This window comes from Aplidium turbinatum, chromosome 4, assembly GCF_918807975.1.
Source record: "Aplidium turbinatum chromosome 4, kaAplTurb1.1, whole genome shotgun sequence".
NCBI classification, from domain to species: domain Eukaryota; kingdom Metazoa; phylum Chordata; class Ascidiacea; order Aplousobranchia; family Polyclinidae; genus Aplidium; species Aplidium turbinatum.
The window spans coordinates 41,955,908-41,983,320 of record NC_137475.1 but is presented as its reverse complement, the minus strand read 5'-3'; the positions used below and the strand labels follow the sequence as shown (position 1 = coordinate 41,983,320).

Here is a 27,413-nt window from a genome sequence, read left to right as displayed (position 1 = left end):
TACAATAGAAGGTATTATGAAACGAGATTGCAACTATTCGATAAATTTTTGTGGTGGCGGTAAGTAAATTCATTTGGCAACACTGCTGCTGCAATCAGAAATCCTTGCAGCAATGGTTGCAGATTGCAGAGCCAGCTGGCCTCTAGCCTGGCCTCAAGTTACAGCCTGTGCCGTGTAGGCTGTGCATGCAATCCGATGCAAGTCCTCGTTTTGTGCAGTAATGCAAACTGTTTTGGCAGCATATATCAGTAGTACCAACTGGCCTAACTTAATTACTTTGTGGTTAGATGGATGTTTCGTTTCAACATGGATTTCATTAATGTGCATTTTTGCAGGCTAGGCCTACTGCTTGTAGCCTATCAAGCTGTGAGGATAATTTAAGATAAATATATTGACTCAAAATCATTGACATAGCTACAAAAAGGTGGTGAAACTTTTAACTAATATTGTTGTAATGAAAATAATACTCCTCTTTTTCAAGGCAATATTTGATTCTGATTAAGCCTAGTTTATTACCTACTAGGCTACAGATAAAGGTTTTATTTTTGGGAAAAAGATGCTTGGTGAAGTAAAAATGCTTGGGTCTAAAGGTACCGTAAGGCTTTTGTTGGCTAGGATGTTTTTTTGCATTATGATTATCTATATTAACATGTTTTAAATGCAGTGCTGGCCTTCCAGTTTTTAGAAAGCACTTAAACATAAAAAGTTTTGTAGCCTAGAATCATTGAAACATCAAACCAATAAGTGTTGTAAGAAGAAAACAAATTAATAGTTTTTTTTTACAGTTTATACTCTAAACCTTCAAAACATTTGGCTAGGCTAACACGCGCAACAGTATTTCAATAAAAGTTATAATTTATGTTGTGGAACCGGCTTTCTTCCAATAGGATTCATTAGCACAACTGGATCGAAACGAAAAAATTACAGTAGATCAGCGTTTCTTAACCTTTTCTGACTCTAGCACCCTTGTAAATAGGCCTGAACAATCTAGCACCCCCTAACTATCGTTGGCATACGACTAGGCTACTAGTGCCGACCAAAAGTTGAGTAGAGGCCAAAATTTTGACATGCCTTCAGATCGCTGGCGATATATTTTGTAATGAAGTCTCTTGTTGTTTAACAAACTGTGCAATTGTTTTAACGAAGTTGATTCAAGATTTGGTATTTGGCTTTGATTCACCAACAGAAATTCAATTATAACCATGTAAGTGAATCAACTCTCTTAAAGCAACAGCACAGTTTGTTAGGCGACAAAAAATACAAAATATAACGCAAGCAATCAAAAAGCATGTCAAAATTTCGGCGCCGCCATTAAACTTTGGCCTGCACTATCGAAAGAAAAGCAAAGTACAAACTGATCATTTTGTTTATTCTTCAAAACTACTGTCGTCATTGGTGCAAAAAGAAATAGGAAAACCCGAGAATAGTGAAAGAACATGGACAAACTTAAGCATACTTAAGTTACCCAGCTGGGTAACTAGTTACACATGTATCAATGTGATTTCTGTTGTTGCTTATGTGTGACCAATTTCTCTATTCGAGGCTTCGAGTTGGTCAAAGTCACTCTCATATCGTGGAGCAACCCATGTTGAAGGCGGTTCCTGCCAATTGTTTTGATTTGGAGTATGGTGAAGAACGCCTTTTCACACAAGTAGGTAGTCGGAAATAGAACGATCAATTCCAATGCTGCTCCGTGCCAATGCAGGATATACTGTTAACTGATCACACCAGAAATCAGCATGCGGAAGGACGAAATTTCGTCTGACTGCTGTATTCACTCTGGATATGAGTGATTTGTGGGAATCTATTTTGCCATGGTGGTTTTTGGAAGCGAAAGGTGAGCAAGAATATTACAACAAAGCACCCACCAGGTAAGTTCGCACAATCTACTCGATGAGGATCAATTTGAGTAGGTACTTGACTAGGAGATGACTGCAATAACAGCAACTCATGTGACAACTGCTAATACTGGCAGAAAGACGAAAAAATGCAGAAAAAAAATGGCATTTTTTGATATTATATTGCATGCATTCAGCACCCCCTACAGTCTATTCCAGCACCCCCAAGGGGTGCTAGCACCCCCGGTTAAGAAACGTTGCAGTAGATGAATATCAGCACAACTAGCCCGAATATGTGTTGTAAGAAGGGCAAACTTGTTTAACAAAAAAGTCACTTGCCGAAAACTGCAAACCCCCACGAGCCGCACAATAAGTTGTCAGTAAAATAGGCAAACAATGCAAGCTTTGCTTAAACTAGCTTAACAGGAATAGGCTATAAAACAACAAACACAATGTTAGATTTTTGTTTGAATTGTTGATTTCTGAAAATTTGGACATTGTGTTTTAAAACTGTTAGCATACTACAAATTTATTCTCTCAAGTGTTTATCTGTTGGGATTGCACAATGTTTTGATTTATCAAACTTCGTGGCAGAAAATACAGATTCACAGCAATATATAAGTCGTGCTAAATACAGAAATGTCATAGGCTACAAATGTCTATTTTCCAGAAGCAACTTTCGCAATAAAAGAATTGGCCGATTAAAGGTTATTATAGGACAGTAATCGACAAAACACCACTACAGAATTACATAATATCATAGTTCACCTATTCTAGGACAATAACGCAACCTGTCGCGGGGATACGCATAATTGATTATGACAATGATATACATTATTTTGCAGGTTTGCAAATGGCACGTGGTTCAAATATTCTGTCTAAATTGACTAAGTCACCAACGATGAATGGTATTAGGTTGATGAATTCACAATATGAAACCTCACTTAAGGGTATGAAAATGGCAAGGCCTGGAGGTATTCTATAGTATGTTGCATGGTTAAGTGTTCTAATTGTGGAAATTTTGAAGCGCAATTGTTTTTTTAAATACTTTTGTTCAATGACACAACTGAATTTATTACTTATCACTGTCAATTTTGCTCTCTATTGTATATTTTACATCTAAATTTATGCTACTGTTACAGTACTAAGATCATATTGGCTATTATATAGACTATAATAATAATAACGAAAGATTACACAAATTCACATTTACACAGTTTGACAATGTTGAAGTTAAATTTCAAACTCCACGTATATAAGTTGTAGCCAGTATGATGCGGCTTTCTGTTGCTTCGTCAAGTCAGCAAAATTTATCATTTTTGTGTTGATTTAATGTCTGCAGATTTTGATGTCTTGGTTTGGTGTTTGTCATATCCAGGCTTACACCTGGTGGTTGAAGATTTAAATTAAGTGGACGGGAAGGCAATGAAGCCAATCTTCATGTCCACCTTCAGGCATGCCTTTAAGTGTCCTGCCAAAGACACAGCCGCATGCTCTTGAGCGGTGTCGAACCGGCGCCCTTTTGATTGCCGTTCCAGTGCTCTCACCACTCTGCTATGCAGCTAACTGGTTTGGTGTGAAAGCATTTGAAGACTAATATGTCACTTCGCTGGTTCCTGTTGTTTGTTGTATTGCATCTGTAATCGCAGTGCACCGTATGTTGTTAATGTTGCAATGGGCCAAAAAAAAAGAACATCATTGAAGTTAAGGATCATATTTTTTAAAACTTGCTTGCTGTTTTATCTGTGGAATCAAGTGTTGGTGAGTTATTGTGAAAACATTCATGAACTTGACGTTAGGTATCGCCAGTATGATGCGACTTCCTGTTGCCTCTTCAAGTGATGGTTTGGATGCTTGTTTTGTTGGTGTTCCAATTGACCATGGTGCAAGTAACCGATCAGGAACCAGGTATGAATCTTGTGTCTTACATATTGTATAGAACTATGCTATATATATGAGTATATATTAAATTTAACCGATGTCACGTGTAAGCCAGTGGCGGATTTAGAACGTAAATTATGGGTGGGCCTAGGAAATATCTTGGTGGGCCTTCACCAATAATGCCACGGCGGGCCAGCATACAAAAACTTAGTGTTGCCGGAGCTTCTACACAAGGCGGAGTCTCCTAGGTTTCGAGTTAAAAAAGTTGATTACCGTACCGTATGTCATCATACTCCGAACTGTCAATGAGTTGTCTCTCAAAAGACAAAAGTGTCAAGTTGTTAAGGCGTCCAGTCAGCGTAGATGATCTCAAGCGCGTTTGGACCCTGTTTGTTGAGAAGAAAAGTCTCTCAACGCTGTAGGACGTTGAAGGCAGTGTTATGATGGTCCTTAAAACACTGTGTTTGTGTTAGGGAAAATGTCACCAGGCTGTCCAGTACTTCTATTAATGTATGAAAGTTTCCCCCATCCATTTTCCGTCTGATGTGTTGAATAAACACAGCATGTTCAGCATCTGCGATCTCAATGCCATACACCGCACACGGACCATTTAGAATGTTGTTTTTTTTCGCCAAAAGTAGCAGATCCAGGTGCGAAAAAGGCCGTTGCTCTCATTAATCCATATGTGTCGTCCATAAAGCGGCAGTTTAACTCCGTTATCTGCCTGTCAAGAATACAGTTCCACAGCGCCCTTAAATCCTCATTGCTCTTGACAGCCGACGTTTTTCCCAGCGTTGGGTGACAACAGACTTGTGAAACTTCGAAGGCGGCTTGCGTTCACGAGAAGCAACCACTCCCCAGTTAGTTATCTCATGTTTTACTATCAGTTTGAGCACGTCACCCTTCGAATCCTCGCGGAAAGTTGCATATGTAGCCTACTTGGTTGTTCTAGTGTTAAACAGTAATACAGTATATTTTTTTTCATGAATCTGATTTTGGGTGGGCCCACTGTGAATCTGGGTGGGCCTGTACCAATCAGGCCCACCCGGTAGATCCGCCCCTGGTGTAAGCACAGGGCTGTAAAAATTAGGTGACCTTTATTGAGTTGATTACAAACAGAGCCAAATGAAAAGTACACACAACATTTGTCAGGTGAAAAGGTCTACAGGCCAAAACGTTTTTGAAGAGAAATGTTGTTCAAAAGGATCTTTCATATCAATCAATTAATCAGCACGTCATTATTTATTGGATTGTGTTTTTATCACCATTCACCAGTGACAATTTTGTTGGGATTTCTATGTTTCATATCTGGTTTAAATATTTAGAATGGGTCCTCGACAAATTAGATGTGAGAGCGCTTCGGTTCGTTTATGCAATGTGGCGACCGGAGTGTCACCCTTTAAATCTTTGAAGGTGACTTTTTGACATTAGTTTGTATAATACGGCATGCTTTAGTATTTGCGTTGTATATTGTACAAGGTGTGAACATTGAATGTTTTTAGTTTTTAAATTTTATTTTAAAAAAAATTTGGAAAAAAAATTTATAAAATGCATACTGTTTATGATTTTTTAAAAACTACTTTTACCATGAGCTTTGTATCACATTCGGAAAGGAATACTTTAATCCAGATGTTGAGTACTTCAGGTTTTATGTTATGGCTGGGATGGTGCAAGGCAAACGAACAAAGGGACGATCAAAAAATGAAATATTTTGACAATATCAAGCAAATTACGGGAATAAAAAGCATGCCGGAAGCACTAATAAAAACAAAAGACAGAACAAAATAGAGGTAGTTCATATGGGAGATCACAGCTGATCAAACATGATCAATCGGTTGTAGAAGTGTCTCAATTTTGCGATTTTGCTTCCTTTCAATCATTGTTTCCTTTTAGACATTTGCAATAATCACTAAGTTATTTGTCATAGGTGGCAGATATTGGTGACGTTTGGGTGAATCTCTACAACCTTCCTGATACTTGCCGAAGTATCAGAGAAAGCTTTGCAAAAATCATAAAGAACGGATGTGTTCCAATCGCAGCTGGTAGGTTAGGACATCAAGAAATAAAAAGCCTAAGTGGCTGGCGTTGATGTTTACATGTTCTCTGTGCAGTTGGTTCGTTTTTTGAAAAGTAGCTTTGCATTGAGAATGTAGTTTAACTTCCATAGAGCCTTTCCGGCATTGTTGTAAACTTGTTCTTCTTTAAAATAGCTGTTTCGCTTTACTTGAATTGCTTTAGAAATTCAGTATTGACTGCTTTACCACTGAAATACGGACCTTTAATTGCCCAGATAATGTATGCTTCATCTTTGATCATTTTTAGGAGGAGATCATACAATGACATACCCAATCCTCCAAGCGATGGCCGAAAAGTAAGTGTTTACTTTTTACCAATGTTGTTCAATCAAATTGAAAGCATAAGAAGGAGACATCAAATGTTTTAATGTCAAGTGTTTGTTGGGATTGTAGGGTGTAGGCTCTCTTGTAAACTTCGTGAAATGATCTGTTCAGCTTACATTCACTATTGGAGAAATTAATTTCCTGCAATACAGTAGTATGTTTGACTGCATTTTCAGTTTTACAACATACTTTATATAACTCAGCAACGTGGAGTTGGGTTTGAAATATGGGTATTTAGTTTCGTTGGTTTGATTTTGAATCTTTGTGCTCGGACTGCCAAAGCCTTGAAAGGTTATTCCTGGTAGTTTGTTTCGCATACTTGTAGATGCTCTTGACTCGGGGCCGGTTACCGAGATTGACAGAGTGAAGTTTTCCGATTGTTGAAGTGTTGTTGCTGGGGAATTATTCCATTCACTAAGTGCCGCTGAATGGAGAGCAGTCCTTAGAATGCGTTGCTCAAGCGCATACTCCGAGAGTCGAGCCAGCGCCGCTTGATCTTGAAGCTTCTTCGTTCACGAAGTGACGCGCTAACCAACTGACCTATCGTGGCGGAGACCAACTAAGCTATCGGGGCCTAGATTAGTGATATAATTATTGACCCACCAAACGCTTCATTACTGAAGGTACGGACCGGTCGGTCTTGTCCACGTAGACGCTCATGGCGATTGCTCAGATGAAATGCTAGGCGAGAAGATAGCTCACGGCACCCCTTTCAGAAGGTCCGCAGAAGAAGGGATATTAGATTGCAACAGGGTTGTCCAAATCGGATTAATAAGAAGTTCCGGGATATCAATAGACGATTACAAATTTCAGTTGGACCAGGTAGTGTGGAAAGTTTGATTTAAACAGTTTTAGTTGTGACGTAACATTTAGGTTGTGACGTAACTTGCAAACGTGTTAAGGGGATCCAAAGGTTTCCTTGCGTTCAACACAACCTAGATTTTTCCGGATCCTAAAATACATACAAATACAACACAAACAAAAAACAACTTGCAGAAATGTTACGAGGGTCCTAGGATTACTTTCGGACCCTCGGTGATTTTAGCTGTCTTGAAACCTTTCTAGGGAGTCCAAGAACTTAAAAAACACCTCGTGTTCTTTAGATATAGTACGCTTCAACCAATTCTTTTTTTTTAGACAAATTCTATTTTTTTGGAGAAAAACCACGTCTTGATGACTTTTCCAGTACTATATTTCCCTTTGGATTTTCTTTAAAAGGGTATCTTATATTTTGGGTGTTTAAAGATGGTTTGATTGGGAAGGCGACGGGGATCTCATTTTTATCGTGCCCAAGTTAAACCCCCTTAGGCCCTGGTAATATGTGAGGATATTCTATTGACATATGATTTGACTGTATATGGTAAAGTGTGGCTATCATTCCAGTCTTTTTAATTTCAGTAATTGAACTTGTGCTCAGGGTTTCCGTATTGTGACTGCTCGCGAGTGTTGGCATAAGTCCTTGACTCCTCTCATGGAAGAAGTAAGGAAACAAATGGGAGATGGGCCTGTTTATCTCAGGTGAGATGCAAGCGATATTTTGAAACCCAGTGATGTGATGTACCAGTTAATTCTTATAATTAGTACTGCAAAATTTACTTCATCTTGAAAGATAGCTGAGTAGTTAAGAGTGTCCGCATGTAAGTCGGTAGGCATGGGTTCAATGTCCTATCAGATCACACCGAAGATTTTAAAACTGGCACTCAATCCGCGACCTGCTTGGCACTCAACAAAGAAATGGATTCCAGTCATAACTAGGAGGGGTTAATTTTAATTTCAATTTTAGCCCTGATTTAGGATACAACACTACATTCTAAGACCTATGGATTTTTTTTTATTTTTTGTCCAAAACGTTCATTCACGAAGTTTTATTTTCGAATTTTGTATTGAACTGGTCAAATTAACAAATAAAATAAATATAATCATATCCATTTAAAATCCCTTTCGAAACTTTAACAGGCTTTTTACTCTTGTTGAGTGCATGAATAGCCTACTTCTTAGACAAGTCCCTGTCGGTAACATGATAATAGGCCCTACTCTATGCAACCTTTTCTCCCACAATAGAGATGGCCTACTTTGGGCCGTAAATAATTTTTTCGCACAACAACGTCGGATTGTCTATGAAAACATTTACCTGAAAGTTTTTTATAAACTGCAGCCGTTTAATCATGTATCATAAAATGACCTTTTAGACACTGGGAAAAGTTTAATAACAGGATCCGTTGTATAGCCTAGGTCATGCTCAGGAGTAGGCATAATGTACAGTAAGCTACGTAAATTAGTGATGGTTGCTACTATTGCTTGAACATATAGTGATGGAAATCGCCGACTTGTCATTATGAAACAAGTCAAATGTGCATCCACGGATATAGGGTCAAGGTAGATTATGTTGAGCTGAGCTATAGCCATAGGGTCAACCTGGCTGGGTTTCCACTGGTGTACTCTGTACAGGTTAACCTAAAACCGTGGTGCCAAAGCTCTCCATGTTTGGCTTGTAGGTCAAAAAACAATTGGGGGAACACGGTAGGTTTCAGAAAAAAAAAACAGTTTATTCATTAATGTTGCAATTTCTTGTCTTGAGTGCAGTGCCGTGCATTGTAAGGGTATTTAAGGAAAGACTTCTGAAAGTTCACTTCACAGGATCAGCGCATTGTGTACTCCTTTTATTAGAGCTTTACCAACAACCACCTTGCGTTGACAAACATTCATTACAACAACTTGCTGTTGAGAAGCATCTTGAGCAGCAGTTGTCAGTCTGAAGTTTTCAATTGGCTGTTGCAGCACAAACAAGTCAATCTACGTGATTAAACTGAAACCAGCACATGAAATAGACAAGTAGATGGAGAGGGGTTGAGCGGAGAATCTCAGAATGAGATTTTGAGTCGAAAATGCAAAGTAAATTTTTGCAGAAAGAAGCCAAAGACGTTTTATCAGTTATCATAACAAAACAAGTTAAAAGCAACCATATTTTTTGAAAAGTAGTATTTGGAGATAGGTTTTGGTCAATTTACGGCGGCTCAACCACAACCACTTTCATACAAACTGTTTGTATTAATGTCACGCTTTTGCGCATGCGCGTAGTCATGCGCACAAATTGAAGTGACCACTTTCCCGTGTTTTACGATGAAACCAAGACCAGAAAAATGTTTACGGCATTCTTGCGACATATTTAATGTGCTTTAATACAGTAGCAAAAAATATTTAAATTTAAATGCCATAAACAAAAAGTGACTTTCATACAATATTAGGCAATTAAACGCGAAAAGTAATTTTCAGGGTTGGGGGATGGGGGTTTGCACAGAAATTTCAAATTTTTTTTCCAAAGGCCTTAGAATGTTTTATTGTATCCTAAAACCAGGACTCAAGTTAGATTTGGAAAAAAAGCCGATAAACCCCTCTCCCCTATTATAACGTACTCGCCACTCGGCTGCGTCTCTTTACGGCTGTCCCAACACTGTCTGCTTCGTCAAGCGCTGCGAGCTATGTACAATTAAAACGGACATTTTCATTTCAGTTTTGACATCGACGCCTTAGACCCAGCCTATGCTCCTGGGACAGGTACTCCTGAAATTGGAGGCTTGACTTCAATCCAAGCAATGGAAATCATTCAGGGCTGCAAAGGTTTAAACCTTGTTGGTTGCGACTTAGTTGAAGTATCTCCACCTTATGACACAACAGGTAGGTTGTGAATTTGTTGTTTTAACAAATTTGATTGATTGATTGAATCTTTATCCTCGTACTGGGAAAGCTTCTTCCAGAGTTTAATCTTCGTAGTTTTGCATACTTGTAGAGGCTTTGAATCACTGACGCAGGCCCGGTCACCGAGATTGACATAGTGAAGGTTTCGATTGTTAAAGTCTTGTTGCCGGGGATTTATTCCATCTATTAGATGCCGCTGAATGGAGAGCAATCCTTAACGTGCGTTGCTCAAGCGCACACCTCCAGAGTCGAACCAGCGCCGCTTGATCTTGAAGCTTCTTCGTTCCAGAAGTCACGCGCTAACCAACTCCTTTTAAACCTTTACAAACCTTGGTTTCACCTTCGCACGTGTTGCTTTTGTTGTGAAAGAAAGCGAAACAAATTAAAATTAATCCGGTGCGATGACCAGTCGTCTAGCTATCTTGCTTTCTACTTGGTCTGCTTGATTTGAAGTATTTTTTGGCTCGAGTGTTTGGTACAATCGTGGTATTTGTCATAATTGATTTTTTGTAGTTTGCGCCCACTGGAGACGAAGCGAAAAGTTTTTGTTTAATTTTACATTCTTGCTGTTGCGCGTTCTGCAATCTAGAAGAGTGTTTCCAACCGTTTTCTTGACACGAAACACTGCTTGTATTGAAAAAATCTTGCAAACCATCAAACAAAATTTTTAAACATCACAATGTAGATATTAACGACCTGTTTTTGCCTGATGCTGCGTGTTCGCTGTGGTAATAGCGGTTTAGGCCCACACTAGCTAACCACAGTCCCCTAGTCATGTACAACTCAGCAGACGGCAATCAGGACAGAAGCCTCAAGCTAAATAAAATAAAATAATTTTATACAACAGTTTGACTCCAACACCATTCGTCATAGCACATGACTAGGGAACTGGGTTCCGAAAGCTAGTGCAAACCGCTACTACCACAGCGAACAGCATCAGGCTAAAACACGTCGTTAGTATCTAGATTGTGAAGTCAGTCTGTACTATGCTGCAAAAAGCGAAACTCAATCTATTGCAAAATTTTTAAACATGAACTGTTTTTCATTCTATTAGCCTACAATAAATCAGCAGCATACCCAATCACATTGTGAAGAAAGGGGCGTTCTTCCCGGCTATCAGCACAAGGCTGAGCACTCACTAGTACAGCGAGCAGTTGCGATTCGCTAACCAAAACGGTGTAGCTTCCAGGCTAGCCATTCAAACCATCCAATCAACAATATGTTTCTCGGCAGCCAAAGATGAATTTTTTCACCTTAACCAGCCAACATGCGGAATTGTTTGGTTCGGAACTCTGTTATTTTTAGCAATATCCAGTGCATCACGTGTAGTGGCGGATCCAGGAAGGAAAGACTGGCTCCTACCCCTAAAATACTGATTGTAAGGTCGGAATGATGTAGACATACGCATCATCAAGTTTCTTTGGAATTGCCCTCCCTCTAAGAATGGATCTGCCCCTGAGCAGGACGTCACATCTGACGGTCATCCGCAAAACGCCGACGCAATGCGGCACACCTGTTAAAATCACTGATTTATAACAGCAATACGTGTCCGGAGTTTCAGTTGTATTTTCAAAATGTAATCTTATTTCTATGTTGTGGCAGGTAACACCGCTCTGCTTGCTGCGAATCTCATGTTTGAAATGCTGTGCGTTCTTCCTGGTGTGAAATACGGGAAGTAGTCCTCATGCTATGGTTGAATGGATGTCCCGAATTTAAGCATTGTGTGCGGGGAGAGTGGGGCACAATTGGACAAAAAATAGTAAAATAGAAGTCCCGTCTATATTAAAAGTCTAACAAAATCCAACTTTTGCACAATAACAAAGTATCACACTGTTAACAAAATGAGACAGTGAAACAACACTTAGACAATGCATATTAAATACTACAGTCAATTGAAAAATATATTGTTTGTGTCCAATTGTGCCCCGGTAATGGGGCATAATTGGACATTTGCAAATATTATCAATGGTTTAGAAACAACAGTTTAAACCAACACAAAAGTAATCAAGAAACTGACAAGGACTCTAATAAATAGATTTTACTTGTTTATTGCAGTAAAATCAGGGACGTTGCCACGGGGGAGGGGGGTCTTGGAAAAGCAATTTTACCCCCCCCTAAAATTTTATCTTGTCTCCCAAAATTTTTATTTTTAATGTTATTACAACGTTTAAATGACATTGCGTTGCATGAGACCATGCAATATTAAAAGAACTACTTTTACAGTATGATCTACCATGTGTGTTGGCTGTCCAATTGTACCCCAAATTTGTGTCCAATTGTGCCCCACACACCAACATCGATTTAAAGTTGGGCAGGGACAACCTGTTCTAAAAGTCAGGTCAAAGCAAAGGTAATGAAAAGATACTTTACTGTATATGGCTTGAACAGAAAAGAAAAAATCTTTACTTTACATAAAAAAATTACGATTAAAACAAAATCCGCTGAAAATACTATACAGTTGCTAAAAGACTTCCCACCGCCAAACTCAATACACGACCAACACAAACTCTTAGAATTTTCATAGTACAACGACTAATGTGAAACTAATTTTTTGCCAAGGCAGGGACTTCCAGAGTTTCCAATTTTTTCTATAAAATGCGATGTCCAATTGTACCCCATGCCCAATTGTGCCCCACTCTCCCACTCTACATATCATTGATGTGGCTCCTTTTGGCTTTTGAGTTGGAGTTTTCCTTTAATCAAGAAACTTTATTGTTCGCTTTGCTCTACTAGTACTGCCATCTTTGTCGACTTACTAGTTGTATATTTTGCATTTGTTGTATGAGAGGTGCATCACATTATCGATTACTAATTGCGAACTTACTTGTACTCTGAGAGGTAAGCATTTTGCTGTAAAGGAAATCAGTAAAATTGTCGTTCTTGTGGTGTTTTTAAACTGAAAGGTGCAATGAGTTTATTTTGATTTCTTGAGTAACGTATCACATTGAACGTCGATGTTGTTTTTTTCACACATCATGCTTTTTGTCATACTTTCTATCGGTTAACCTACTTCACAATGTAGACACTGACGACCTGTTTTAGCCTGATGCTACGGGTTCGCTGTGGTAGTAGCGGTTTGTGCTAGTTTTCGGAACACAGTTCCCCAATCATGTGCATTGACGAATGGTGTTGGAGTCAAAATGTTGTTTTAGAAAGTTTTTTCTTTCGGCTTGAGGTTGCTGTTTTTTTGCGGTCTATTGAGTTGTACATGACTACTTAGGGGACTGTGTTCCCAAAGCCAGGGCAAACCGCTACTACCACAGTGAACCCGCAGAATCAGGCAAAAACAGGTCGTTAGCATCTACATTTGTGAAGTTGGCTCAGCAACGATCATGCTGCCAAAAGCAAAACTCAATCTACTGTATTGCATTTCTTTTTCGTTGATTATACGTATCAAGAATTTATTTCACCGCTTGCATGCATTACACCATTGCCTCGTTCTCTAAATACAATTTCTCAAAAAAAAAAAGTGGCTTTACTAAATCACTTTCTGAACGCATTATCCTGGACGTTTGACTGATGCTCAACAGATCCTAGGTCAGATACGTTCAGCATCTTCGTGTTTCACTACATTATCTAAACTAGCTAAGACTTTGCAAATCACCAACTTCCTTATAAATCGGTGGTTCTCTAACTGTTTTCCTTGTGACACCTTCGCAAAAGTTTGGTGGACTTGTGACCAACATAAGGTATTTCAGTAATTTTTATATGTTTGTGTCTCCAGCCTTCATTTGTCTCGCAACGAAATGAATAAGAATTGTGTTGTGATTGTTATATCACAATCATCTGCTACAGTTTCGCAGCAATGATTCTTATAGCGTATGTTGGGGACAATAATATCAGTGATTGTTTTATTGCCACAATCGAGCTTAGATGCGAAACGGAATCATTGTGCGACGCACAGTTTGAGAACCTCCGTTCTGAATGAATTATTCACTTTTCTTCACTAAGCAAGGAACAATCAGACCATTTTTGCTCACAGCTTAGTATTTCTTATTAAATTTGACTACCACGGTAGTTTAATGTACTTTATTTGGAAAAAACAAAAAGAATTGAAGAAATGCACATGGAAATATTCAGATACAATTGAAGCACTGTAGCGACTTGCGACACATGCTTACAGTGTTGGTAAATTCGTAAAAATAGCTTTGAAACTTAATTTAGGAGCAGCTCTGTTGGGGGTTTTACCTGCAGCACATAAAAAACACCAACATGGAAATGTCAACGAAAATAGCAGTTACAAACATGGACTATTGATTGATGAACACAAGCAAGCAAGAAATGTAGTTCGCTCAATTCGCAAATCATCCAGCTCCGTCCCGCTTAAACTTGCACGCTCCGGGTGAAATAATGGGACCAGGGGTGGGTCCGGCAAGTAAGTTTAGGAAGGCGATTTCACGAAAACACAATGATGTGAAAGTCTACATTGATCTGACCTTGCAAATACACTGTGAATAAAGTTACTTTTTTTGGGGGGGGGGAGTAATTGAAGGGAGTCATTTCATTTTGGCACAGTGGCAATCGCTTTGAAATCGTACACAAACGACAACGTATTGGCAGGTCACAGATAATCGAACAGCATTGCAGTTTGGCACGGTATCCGCAATTTGTGTTCGCCTGCATTAGCAAACCACATCATGATCAAATATAACTGCTCGAACCATACATGTCAGCCAATCGTTTAAACCTAGGGCCCCATTCTTTCAAGTAGTCGTAGTCTTGATCGTTGTCGTTGGAAGAGCTACATAAACTGCTCAAACTTCCAGCGTCTGATCCCTCTCCTTCATTGGCATAAAGCTGTAAAGCAATGTATTTGTTAGCAGTCTGTTAGAATTGTTTTTATAATGGCCGAACTTGGTTGCCACAGGTAGGCCTATAAATTTTTTGACTGCTGTAGGGAGAAGGATTTGTATGTTTTTTCAGAGATATCTTGAAGTACATCAACTTGAAACTACTTTCTCAGAACAAAGTACGTTAAATAGAAGTGCTGCCAGGTGTTCTTTAGACTAAATGTTATTGTTTACTAGTTTTCAAACGAATGTTTATTCGCTAATTCCAAAATTGGAGAAAGCTTACAACTTTAATTCCAAACTGCAACAACCGACCTGAGCTGACTGCACTAAATGCCCGTGTCATAAATTGAAAAAAAACTTCGACTATTTACTTGTAGTGAATCGAATGCAAGATTTCCGTCATTATTATCTTCTAACACTTTACGGCCATTGATGTAGTCATGGATATCCTGGCTGGCAATGTTTTCTCTGCGTGGCAAACTGCGATATTCGTACGGAGGAACGAAACTCACTTTGGTAGATGGCGAGGATGAAAAGTCGTGGCGACTTTTAACATGAGATCTGAAAACAAATTCAGAAAATTCGAGAAAAAAAATATCAGCTAACCAACTATTGTTTTTTTTTTTTATTGTAATTTTCTCTCAACTGCTCTTTATCTTTAACTGAGAACTTTGCATATAAAGAATATGGCTTGAGATACCTCTATAAACCTATTTTGCTAGCAGCTGCTTAAACATCGTGTACCGTAAGATAAAGTCGATTGAGGTGAAAAAAGAAACTGCTATAGATTGAGGACAGTGCCATACGCGAGGCACTTTTTCAGAAAAAAACAGCATCATTTGAACAATGCATGGTAATCCACTAAACAAAAAGTGCGCGTGAATTATGTTGACAAATGGTGTTATAAAATGCTTTTTCGACACTAAAATAATTAGGGTACATTTAAGCAGTGGAGGAATTGCATTGCTTAGTTATCCAATAGAAACATTTTTCACAGAGATTCACACCGATGTACTCTCATAGAAGCCTGTTTGCCAGTAGCAGCGACATACCCGGAGTGGCTGCTGCAGTAATCTCTTTGCAAAGCTCCTAAATCGAAAGCATCTGTGTCTTCTTCGCCGCCTCCTTCCTCGTTATAATTGGTGATGTTTTCCCGCACTTCATCTTCACACGTACTGAGACTTCCTTTGATCAAAGCCTCGACTTTTCGTCGTCTTCTATGCCGAACAGCGATGAAAATAATAATAATGCCTGCAAAAGACTTGTCTTAGATGCAATGAAATGTGATAGCGCAAACTTCCTATAGTTGCCCTGACAGTTGAAACAAAACATTCGGACAATATAACTTCACTTTATGCCATGAACTGGATAATTACAATGCTTCGGAATGATTGGCCACTTAAAGCAAACCAGATTGCATGTAAGCTAACTGCGCAGGTAGCAACAGTTGCGAATTTTGCATCTCTTTATGAAGGTAATTTTTGACAGCAGGTACGATTACAGCTAAAACTTAACTATGTTAAAAAACAAAGTTCAAACGAATTCCCATCAATAAAGCTTTCAAACATTATGAAACATATACCGCAGAAAACATTGAGGTGCGCTAAAAGTAAAGTATATTATAATTATTATCGATTTGAGTGAAAATGATAAATATTATAAGTGGAAACACTGGAGTATTGTATCTTCTCGATAGAGTATAGATAGGCACTTAAACATAAAAAAATTTGTACCAATCCTTGGACCAATCAGATCAGAAGTTACAGGAACAGCGTTTCAACCAATCAGAAGTTGCAGGAAAAACAGAAAAAACACAAACATTTCTGACATTAAGTAAATTAACTCCTCGGTTTGTTCGATTCCCAACCAAGCCATAACTCTTTTTTCTTCTATAAATACCATGAACAAGGTTCAGAGTAGGATCAACTCTCTGGCTGAATGCAAAAAAGGGTCACAATTAGACGGTAGTCACTTAAACATGTTCTGATTGGTTGGCAGTGTGATTCGTTTTTACAGAGAATTGTCAAGTTTAAGTGGCTCCCTCTCGATGGAAGGTTAAAGGAGCTCCAGTAGCTGGTGATTATAAAATGTTAAGAAAAGTACCAAATTAAAACCAGTTTATCACATTAATATTGATACATGTATGTGACTCACCCAATATAGTCAGTAAAACAGCAAGGATAACCAACAAGGCGCCCAAGCGGATACCTGCAGCTTGTGGAACAGCGTCACATAATGGCGTTCTATCTTCAACGCATTGGCACACCAAAACTATGAGAAAACACACATAGAAATATTATTCAAACAATAAATATTATCAACACTACAAGAAAGTCAAGCAAAGCAAATAGGCTACAGTTAAGTTACTAAGAGAAAGTAAATGTACTCGTAGCAAATCAGAACCCGAGTTCAGGACTAAATCTGGCAGGAGTATTTCTCAACTTTTTAGCTCAATACAAATCTGAGGTCAACTCGAATCCAAAGCTAATTTACGCCCCATTGATGTACTTAAAACTACACGTACTACACAGTACACACACACAAGTAGGAAGTATTATGTCAAGGAAGTTTTTGTATTTGTTAATAAGCCTGTGCGTGTCACCATAAGTTTTGAATTGCAAGATTTTCGCACAAGTTTTCCAACATTTTCAGACAATGAAAAATCAAAGAACTTTTCGAGCACTGACCAGTTATTTTGTGAGATCCATTTAGTTTTGGAGTTCCACTGTCCTCGACGATTATAGGTACTTCATATTCTTTTCTCACAGACGACTGGAAGTCATTATGTTTCGTATACAGACTCGCAGTGTTGTCTATAAATTAGTTTGTAAAAGTCAAACAAAAATTTGACAAACGTACGAGCAAAAGTAATGGGGTTGGCCACAAACCTCTGCAATTGGCCATTTTCATAGAATATTTTCAAGTTTAAAACGCAGTAATACAAATCAAATATATTATACCAAGCATTTTTCAACAAACGAAGAAGTTTTGAAATATTATAAATGATAATAGAAAAATGTAAGAAAAAATTTAGAAAAATGCAATTTACCTAATAACATTACGTGCGTTGAAAGACGTAAACAAAGGTTAACTGAAGCATCATCAACTATAACACAACCGACTAAAACAATACTTTCAAAAACAAATGTTTCTCGGCAGCCGATTGTAGCAAGAATTGACAGCGATAGGCACCGTATTTCGCCCATGAGAATGTCTAAATGGCTAGCCTGGAAGCTACACCGTTATGGTTAGCAAATCGTAACTGCCCGCTGTACCAGTGAGTGCTCACTGCTCAGCCTTGTGCTGATAGCTGGGAAGAACGCTCCTTTCTTCAAAAACAAATGTCAGAATTTTACAAATAAGAAAGAATGACTCACCTTCGTTAGTAACGAGACTGAAGTGTTTATAAACCGGGTCCTTGGTGGAATAGAAACGAAATGGCGGCCCATTGATTTTGGGGTCGTCTATGTCGATCATTTTTATGTCAGGTCTAAGTTTCTGAAAACAAAAAACGGATATAGTTGTAGCGCTCAAGAATGGTGACTCACTCCATGTCAAACAAAACAATAAAAATCGAGAAACATTTGGATCTCAACTTGAATTAATGACATGCTCTAAAGGCAAACACACAAAATCCAGGCAACGACATTATTATCATGATAGAAAACAACAAAAATGTGAAAACGTTTTCGGCTATTCAGCTAGCCTTTGTCAAGCATCTAAGCAAATTCAACAAACAATCTACAGTATTAAGTTGCCTCAACTCGTCAGTGTAGTTTTCAATACATTTTAAAAATTTCAATTTCCTCCTAACAAGTAAATGAACACAAAGGACGTCGGCTTCTTGGCCGAGTGGTGAGAGTCCCGGAAGCAAGTTTCGAAAAGGTACCATTAAAAATCCCCTTCGAAGTTCGAACTTTGTTTGGTAATTACGGAAGAAAAAAGAGCATAGCAGTGGTGGGAATCCAACCCACGTCAATGCAATGACTACCACCGCCCTAACCCTCCGCGGCTAGTTAGCTAGTGGCAAACCGATGAGTTAATTTAGGTATCCTTTGTTGCTCAAAGGGGATTTTTTAATGGTAGGCCTACCTTTTAGAAAGTTGCGTCCCGGAACGGCAATCGAAAGGGCGCCGGTTCGACACCGCGCAAGAGCATGTGGCTGTGTCTCTGGCAGGACACTTAAATTCATGCCTGAAGGTGGACATGAAGATTGGCTTCTTTGCCTTCCTGTCCACTTAACCTAAATCTTCACCCACCGGGTGTAAGCCTGGATACGACAAACAAACGGTGTCTTCAACGATAACCTCATTTATTAACTAATCACTTGCCCCGTAGCCTATTGATGCAATAGGCGACCTTGTGGTAGGTTGCTGATCACAATACGACAGTTGAATGGCTAGTAAGCAAAAAGAAATTGTCAAACCTGCACTTTTTCGTCAGTATTTTCACAAAAGAACAACTCCATTTCATCTCCCTCTAGTGGTCGCGGGGCGTTGTCATTGACGTCGAGAATGTTGATCCTAACATTGACTTCAGTGAACATCCCTAAAAGAAATTTATTCTAGTTTTAGTGAAGGAACTAGTTTACAAGACAAGGTTCCAAGAATGGCGAAAAAACATGTCTATCTGGGGGAAGAAAAGTGGAATACGAAAAGGTGGCTAAAGATGCTGAGAGGCATGACTGTACTGAATCTCGACAACCCCAACAACTGGGAAGCATTGCAAAGGGGTTGCTATAACTCGCGAATCCCTGCTAGCAGGGACAATTTTTAGGTTTCATCTACTAAAAAAGGGACAAAAGGATGATGAATTGATGATGCGCTAGTTTATATTTCAAGCTAATGAAAAAAAACTTTCCAAAAACAAAAAACATGAAAAAAAAAGTTCATGTTACTGCTGATAGCCAGCACCAACAATGTAAATTTAGATAGCCTGCACCAACAATGTAAATCTTGATGTAAATTTAAAAACGAAATAATGTTTTAGGGCCAAATAAAACTTTTTTGTGAAAGTAAGCTATGTGAAAACATGTAACATTCCTGTGTCTGATTGTCATCAAAGAACTAATGAATTGAAATTAAAACTCCAATATTACCAGGCACTCCAGCAGCTACCACCAGCGAGTAATGATTTCTCGTCTCCCGGTCCAACTTTCCTTTGACTGATAACGCTCCATCGTTGCGACTTATCGCAAACTTGTCGCTTTCACCAACAATAGAATAGCTATGAAGAAAGCAATTGGATTGTAAAAGAACCCATCACGACCAGCTACCAACAGTTGCCGTATTTGCATCAGTGCTACGTTTGGCGAGGTTGAAACCATGTAAAAAACAGGGATTATGCCAGGTGGATTCCAACTGCTGACTGCTGTGATGCAGATCGAAAGAGAACGTTAAAAAAACAAAAAATAGAAATTTGAAGCAATACAAAATTCGAAGATAACTGTCACCAACTTACAAAAATGAGTCATTTTCTGGATCTTTCGCCGACAATAATGCAATAGGGAAACCTGGCATGGCGTCTTCTCTCACTGCAAACAAAGCATATCCTTTCAATTCAAGGACAGTTCTACCGCAGAATTCCAAAAAATCAAGCTTTGGAAGCCAGGAAGCGTTGCCTTAGCTCATTATGCGAGAACACAAGCAATAGTAAAATATGAAGCCTAAAGACTTCTTTTTCTTCTTTGTTTGGATTTCTGGGGCCGAGGGTCCATCCTTTTACCACTCCTAATTGACGATAGGCCTACGCCCCATGACCTTGCATAGATGCAAATGAAACTAGTCCCAGCAAATATTGAGTTATATTTGAATAAGGTAAGGAAAAAGCCGTTTTTGCGGCGGCGAAAGCTTTCTCAATGACTTATACAAGTTTTCGAACCTGGCTGATTTATTTACTTGTTCTATTTTTACATCTTTACTTCAAATTAAAACTTCGCTGAAAAACAAAGGCTTACCGGATACGACATACTCTGATTTATCGAAGGAAGGTGGTTCGTTGATGTCTGTGACTCGAACTGAAACGTCAGTGATGTCTTCCAGAGGACCAAGGAAAAAGTCAGGTTCGGAAACTACATTTCGCGCCTTAATTTTGAAATTGTATGTGTGGTCTGGTGTAGTTTCGTAGTCCAGAAGCTGTGTAGTTGTGCACAAAGAAAGTTAATAAACAGAAGTAACAAGAACAACAAGATCTAGGTCATGTAAACCTAGGATGCGGTGATGCCAAAGTGCGTCGTTTTATTTGACAGCAACAGATACCTACCTCACGAACTCTCAAAACACCAAATTTTCCTTTCGTCACCATTTCAAACTTGCTCGAATCCAGGCCGCTTACAATTGAGTAAGAACACCGTCTATTGTTACCGAGATCCGCATCCATTGTTTCGACTCGCATGATCTCTTTCCCTACACCTGTAAACAAGGAAAGATTAACAAGGCATTCAGAACCAAGACCTTATATTTTATCGAGGCTCATGCTTAGCGATTTTAAATTTATATTAAGTGAACAGAAATATGCCAATCTTCGTGTCTATTTTCAAGAATGTCATTACACAGCACTCTGACGTGTGTTCTCTATAGACGTCGCACCGACGTTCTTTTTGATGTTCTTCAAAAACCCTCACCAGTCGCGTATGCATCAGGCCACCATCGATAAAGTAAAAACGTGACCCGGCCAATTAAAAAAAAAAAAACAGCTCACATATTTTTCTTTTTATTTCTTATTCATCAGATAAAAATTGCAACTGTCACTAAACAAACAAATAATGAACCCAACACAAGTAATAAACCTAAAGTTTCGGGAATCGTGGGGGTGTAGGGTCGATTGATGAATATTGGAGGGTTGTCGTTGACGTCTTTAACGCGTATAATCAACGTTGTCGTTGCAGAGTAACCCAGATCCGAAGTCGGGTCGTCACGTGCCTGGGCGAAAGAAACCATTAAGCTGTTGGCAACCAGAAAAATTAAAACAAATGAACAAGAATAAGCATAAAAATGTTTTTATATAGTGACAAATTCGTTTGAAAATTTGGTGTCTTCGACTGCCCGAAAAATAATTTTCAATTTGCCCCGGTAGGTAGCACCTGGTACACGGATAGTTGCCTGTAGCATTGGATACACGAACTGAAGGAGCAGAAACCAAAGACTTAATAATGCAAAAAAGCTAATCACTACAAGTCAATGAAACCAAACAAAAACATAAAATTTGTGAGGTAAGAAGTAACCAAAGAAAAAAATAGCAAACGTTTCACCTTATCTAACGATCGTCGAAGCATTGGAAAGGCTAGCTTAAAGATTTTGCCAAAAAATTCTTTGGTAATTCAAAACGAAAGAATGTCCAATAAGTCAAGTTGTCGTTTTAACAAATCTTGCTTGAGAGATTTTTATTTTTTAATTTACATTTTCGTTTTTGTATTACTAAATTTCTTATCTTTGTACTTTTTATGTAAAGTTGTACTTGCATATATTCGAATGTCAAAAACAAACCTGAATTATAAGTTGGTAAACATCTGTAGCTTCACGATCAATATTTGATGCTGTTGTCTTTATCTCGCCACTATGCGGATGAACCATAAACTTTCTAGTGCCGTTAGATGGAAGTAACGAGTAAGCTATTTCTCCATAGGGTCCACCGGAATCGTCTTTGTCATGTGCTTTGACTTGAGTTACAAGTGTACCTAATCAACATAACACATTTCGTTTACTGCAGTACAAATATAATGCTCTCGGTTGTTTTCAAAACGCTAAATAAAAAAATGTTGCACAGATCTTTCCACAGTTATGGAAATTTATCATTTAGATATACACCACTGATCAGAGGAAATAAAACTGAATCGTTTTCATAACTGTTCAATGATTTAGCCCTTACAACTTTGTGAAAACTAGGACAACTAAAATTTGACCTCATATTTAGAACCATAACCGCATTGCCAATCTAAGCTACTACAAGTCAAACGAGAGAAAAAGAACCGTAATTTGACCTGTGAATTTTTGTGTTTACAATGCGAAATACAACGCATATTAGACATAAACCTGGGAAAGAAAATCTTCTTAACAGGCTGCTATCTTAACAGTTTGATAAGTTATTTTGCTTACCAATAGGAGAACGCTCTTTCACTGAAGCACGAAGTTGAGTTTTAGAAAACACTGGCCGGTTGTCATTCCTATCTAGAACCTGGATGGTGATAGACGTCGCGTTTTCAACTTGGACGCCTTCTTTGTTTCGTGCAGAGACCTTGATTGCAAAAGCATTTGCTTTAGTTATTTGAAAAATTCAAGGAAAAGTTTACACTCAGAACTAAAGCGTTACCTGATCGGTAAAGTTACTTCAGGTTAAAAATTGTTAATCTCGTAGAATCAGAGATTTATGAATACCACACAAAGGAAGGTTAAAATTTTTAAACCGCGGGAATTATTATTATTTTTTTTTTTTTAGACGGGAACAACGACGCATTTACATTATGAGGAAACTAGTTCAGAGAATAATAAATGACACTATTTTTCAGCTGAGAGGTTAAATTTGAAAACTTCCAGACTTCCACAGTTGATCCTATGCCTGATAGATGAATCATCGGCCCAATTCGCGACGCTCTATCACATTATGACGCCAGGTGCCATATGCTGTGAAATCACAGCAGGTCACTTCTGGTGCTCATTCAATTTAAACCAGTAGAATTTTTGATCATTGTTGAGGAATTTAATTCCAAGCGTTGTCATGTGTTAGTTTCAATTAGTTGCATACTGTTTTGGCAAGGATGAATGCATTTTCTGTGACAACTGACAACACCACCAAATTCGAATACTTTATCAAATACATCATTCTATGCTCTTCAAACCAAATCCTCTTATGCCAACAAAGACCAGAAAATTAGTAAACTATATCAAATGCATCATTTCCTTCAAAGTATATTCCACTGCATGGCAACATTTATGGTCAGATTGGAGGCCCACCAGTTGTCGATATAATATAGCGTTATCTCATGGGGCATCGAGAGTTATTAAAAATTTTTTCTTTGTGACTTTCGATGAAAAATTTTCTAGCTATTGCACAAAAGTTATTGTTTGCAATTGAAGTTCTCACTTAGGCAGAGCCCCTTTAAAACGTTACTACGAGCGAGCTATTCAATGAAACAACTCCAATGACCTTTCAAAGTCATCTCTTCAAATTGTTTCTAGTGCTGGTAAGGCAAAACAATGATCGGTTCTGTTTTAATTATCTAATTCAAAGAGGTTTAGAAAGCAATATGAGGTCTTACTTTAATCTCAGAATTAAAGTATTAAATGGTGAGAATGATCTGATGAGAGACAATAGAGAAATTAAGTCTCTCTAATGGATACAGGTCTTATCCCCTTTGAGCTTTGTGGCAGGTTTTTCATCAAATTCATAAGGAGGAAACAGATTTATTAAAAATCGAAATAATCACCATAAGGCGTGAAAAAGGCGGACGATGGATTACGATACTTATAGCTCTGATTCAATGACGAAGCAGATGTATATTGTAGACTCCAGGTAATCCGCAGAAGATACCTATTTCTAGGAGCGAGTAAAAATGTCCCCTTAAACGTTTGGATGCAAGGAATTATAGTCAATCGACTGTTTGCAACTATCATCTCTCAAAGTGGCTCCTTGGGATGGACGACAAGTGGCTCCTCGTGCCCCATCCTGTGAGTAACATCTGCACCCAAGCAGATGCCAAACGAAACTTGTCAACCAAGAGCCTCCACCCGGACGGCACAGCTGCAAGGGGCAATGGACAAGTTCAGACGCCCCACCATTCTGCAGCTCAACATAGAAGGCTACACAACAAGCAAGATCAAAGTTGTGGAGCAGCTTGCCCATATCAACCGGGCACTCGTCATACTCCTCCATCTCTCAAAAACATTCTTATAACATAAAATTTGTTCCCGCAAAGTTTTTTTGTCAATTAAACCCATGGTAAAGCCTACGTACATTCAGGAAATATATGCTCTGCATTTCTCTATCCAACAGATGAAGAAGAGTCAGATCTCCTGTCGTTGGGTTGATGTGGAAGATAGAACCAGCTCCTTGTCCAGTGATGCTGTATTTTATGCTTCCCGTATCATCGTCAAATGAAGAACGAAGCTGCGAATACATGCATGAAAAATAACGTTTAGAAGAAAAAAAAACTAAGCAGCTAGCTTTTTGGAACAAAATGTTTTGAAAATATAGTATCTAGCTTTGACACAGCATTCATTAGTAGTTGATATTGGTGAAAGATTTTTTCATGACAAATGATTTATTGTAATTTATTTTTCTAGCTGCATTTTTTACTGACTCAAAATTAAGCTCCTATAATTTTTGTCCATCGGCACCAATACAACTTATATAATACATGCTCTTTCACTATACCTGGTAAAAGCATTCTATAACATAACATATGTGGTAAAAACATTTCATAACACACATAAAAAACTTGGTATGTTATGGTCTTAGGTAAAGTGGAAACAATAAACACTAACTAAATAAACAGTAACTTGTAGACCTGCTTAAAATAACGATAAGGAAGCTAAGTGAAAAGGTGTGGCAGTGACAAACCAATTCAAACTCCATCATAACTTAAACTATTTTTAGTATCAGAAATTATGTTTATATTTCATACTTTGCACTTTAACTCACCTTGGCAATCTTTTGGGGTCCTTTTGTGTTTTCCATAACTTGAAATGTCGTATAATCCCATCTTTTCTTTCGAATTAATCTTCTACTGCTTTCGACCACCTTTCTTGTAGTTATTCGTTTCAAAATATTATCTTTTCTTTGGGAAGAGTAAATTTCCCCTTTTGAAATCGCCACAGTGAAAATAGCAAGAATTATAAGTCTTATCATTGTCTTACTCATTTTAATTGGCAAAATTTTCTCAGAGCAATGAGGTCAACACAATCTCTGCACCTTTGTTGATAAACAATGGAAATTTAGAAAAGCTAAAAAGTCGAATAATTTGCTGAAAAACAATGTTGTTAGATGATAGCCAGCAGCAACCAAGTGCAATGCAGGAGAAAAATGGTCAGCAACGCAATGCAGATTCATGTCATCGCAAGCTCAAAAAGCATTGTTGCAAACACGGTTGCCAGGTCACCAAAAATTTGGACAGAAAATGACAAATTAGCCTAATTTTATGAGCAGAGGCTATATTAGCCAAATGTAATGAATATAGCCTTATTATTACAGCCTATTTGTAAAAGTAGGCTGATAAAAATGTAGTTTCATGTCTGAATTTTAAACCAAACCTGGCAACTGTGGTTGGAAAGAATCAATTCCCAACCGGTGTTCCTTAGCAACAGCGGTCAAGCAGCAATCAAAGAATACTTCTTGTCATCAGATCAAAAAAAAAACTGAACAAGGACAGCAAATCAACTATTTTTTACAATGTAAAAAACAGTTGATTTATTGTTTGGGACCTGATGTAGCAATGACGTTTTGATATGTTCAAATTAATTCGAACCAGAATAAATCGTCGAGTTTCGACCACAATTTTTAAGGTTGAGTAGGATGATGATGTGCTGTAAGGTCGTATCAAACGAAATAAGTTAACTTACGAAGGTTTTCACGTAGCGTTGTTTTTCAATATCAAAATTTCCGATTTTTTAACAGCAACCAGCAAATTTGAATCTGACTGCTTAATTTCAGTAGGTTACGTAGCTCATCAGAAACTTCTCTACTGTTTTTTTTTTTAATTTTTAAGGCAATGACCGTGATTTTATTCCATCATTCACTGGGCGTGGACGTCGTTATAATAGTATCTGGACTGGAAGCCAAACGCTAGGCCTCATTTTGCACGGCAAACGGGATTGCCATAGTGGCGGTTTTAACGCCAAATTTTAGAGATTTGAACGTCTTTTAATGCGGTTGGCAGGCTACTTTGAATTTGGCATTTTGAAGTATTTTTGGCCAAATCACCCCAGGTGGATAATTTCCTACAGCACCTCACACCTTAAGAAATTAAGCCAAGTGGTCATGGAACAATACAGGATGTTCATTAAGTCCTGTTACAATATTTCAAAATGTTGAGAACTCAAATTGTAACAGGACTTTATGAACACCCTATATCACGGTCGACATCTGGCTTGCAAAATCCGCCCTTATTACATCGTTTTAACGTTGCTTTATTTGAAACATTGTGAAAACGATGCAGGAATCATTCCTGAGGAATGGCAGTGTGGAAATGTCTTGCAAATTTTTTTTAAATTAGGCATAGGCATTTTAGGCACAATTCACACCTTTTATTCTTATGTTTCTGCTGCATTATTTTCCATTCGTCATAAAAACAATGTAGAAGCCCAGATTTAAATTGCGGTTCTTATTTTATTTTTTGAATAAAATTATTTTCTCTGTAGCTCGTAACATTAATTCCATTTTGCTTGATTTTATGCAGAGTATACCAGCTGCAACAACGCAGTAATTGTCATTGCGTGAAGTCGTGAACTGGAGAAAATTTTTAATATTGATCAAGTTGAGTAGATTTAGGGTTTTCAATTTCATGACACCGACCTCAAGAATTATTGACCCATAACGTGATTTGCAGCCCTACTGACATGAAGAGAAAGCGAAGAGGCATAAATCGCATTGCAAATAAAGATTTTAAGTCCAAACGCGTACTTTGGTGTTGATTTGAAGAAAATACAATTCTGTCGGTAGATTTAAAAGAAAAATTGACCTACTAAACTAAATTGAACACATTGTCTACACTGCAGCCAATAAATTTTTTTTCATTCACGCTAACTGTCGCATTCTACTGCTCCTGAAAGACACAGACAAGAAAGAGTATTGCAGCAAAGGAGCAAAGCTTTAAT

The 27,413-nt window shown here is 38.2% G+C and overlaps 2 protein-coding genes across 3 annotated transcripts; one reads left to right on the top strand and one right to left on the bottom strand.

Moving 5' to 3' along the window:
- Positions 1-480: 480 nt before the first annotated feature.
- Positions 481-21,881, top strand: LOC145768366 (agmatinase, mitochondrial-like). Of its 2 annotated transcripts, none has more exons than XM_082579849.1 (10): positions 481-590; positions 2,684-2,812; positions 3,638-3,746; positions 5,045-5,132; positions 5,647-5,761; positions 6,042-6,090; positions 6,742-6,940; positions 7,536-7,636; positions 9,630-9,797; positions 21,686-21,881. In XM_082579849.1, the coding sequence occupies exons 1-10, from the start codon at positions 557-559 to the stop codon at positions 21,711-21,713; spliced, it is 1,020 nt and encodes a 339-aa protein (XP_082435975.1). In that variant the 5' UTR covers positions 481-556; the 3' UTR covers positions 21,714-21,881. The 2 variants fall into 2 exon arrangements, with proteins under 2 accessions (XP_082435975.1, XP_082435974.1); XM_082579848.1 differs by lacking the exon at positions 21,686-21,881 and adding an exon at positions 11,417-13,501 and having other exon boundaries at positions 9,630-9,793.
- Positions 13,836-25,556, bottom strand: LOC145768365 (cadherin-6-like). The gene is made up of 16 exons (XM_082579847.1): positions 25,243-25,556; positions 24,556-24,708; positions 22,701-22,839; positions 22,092-22,282; positions 21,395-21,527; positions 20,869-21,017; positions 20,564-20,741; positions 20,068-20,140; positions 19,706-19,833; positions 19,034-19,155; positions 17,985-18,105; positions 17,295-17,420; positions 16,762-16,878; positions 15,660-15,858; positions 14,979-15,168; positions 13,836-14,611 (listed from the first exon to the last, which is right to left on the bottom strand). The coding sequence occupies exons 1-16, from the start codon at positions 25,459-25,461 to the stop codon at positions 14,456-14,458; spliced, it is 2,394 nt and encodes a 797-aa protein (XP_082435973.1). The 5' UTR covers positions 25,462-25,556; the 3' UTR covers positions 13,836-14,455.
- Positions 25,557-27,413: the final 1,857 nt, after the last annotated feature.

What these genes read in the sequence shown, in the direction of transcription:
- LOC145768365 (XM_082579847.1), bottom strand. Translation starts at nt 25,461, where the DNA reads ATGAGTAAGACAATGATAAGACTTATAATTCTTGCTATTTTCACTGTG. An exon ending in ATCAGAGTATGTCGTATCCG is followed by an intron (nt 20,141 to 20,563) that starts GTAAGCCTTTGT and finishes CTTTGTTTGCAG; the next exon opens with TGAGAGAAGACGCCATGCCA. An exon ending in GGTAGCTGCTGGAGTGCCTG is followed by an intron (nt 19,156 to 19,705) that starts GTAATATTGGAG and finishes AATTTCTTTTAG; the next exon opens with GGATGTTCACTGAAGTCAAT.
- LOC145768366 (XM_082579848.1), top strand. Translation starts at nt 557, where the DNA reads ATGCTTGGTGAAGTAAAAATGCTTGGGTCTAAAG. An exon ending in GATGGGCCTGTTTATCTCAG is followed by an intron (nt 7,637 to 9,629) that starts GTGAGATGCAAG and finishes TTTTCATTTCAG; the next exon opens with TTTTGACATCGACGCCTTAG. An exon ending in TCCACCTTATGACACAACAG is followed by an intron (nt 9,794 to 11,416) that starts GTAGGTTGTGAA and finishes ATGTTGTGGCAG; the next exon opens with GTAACACCGCTCTGCTTGCT.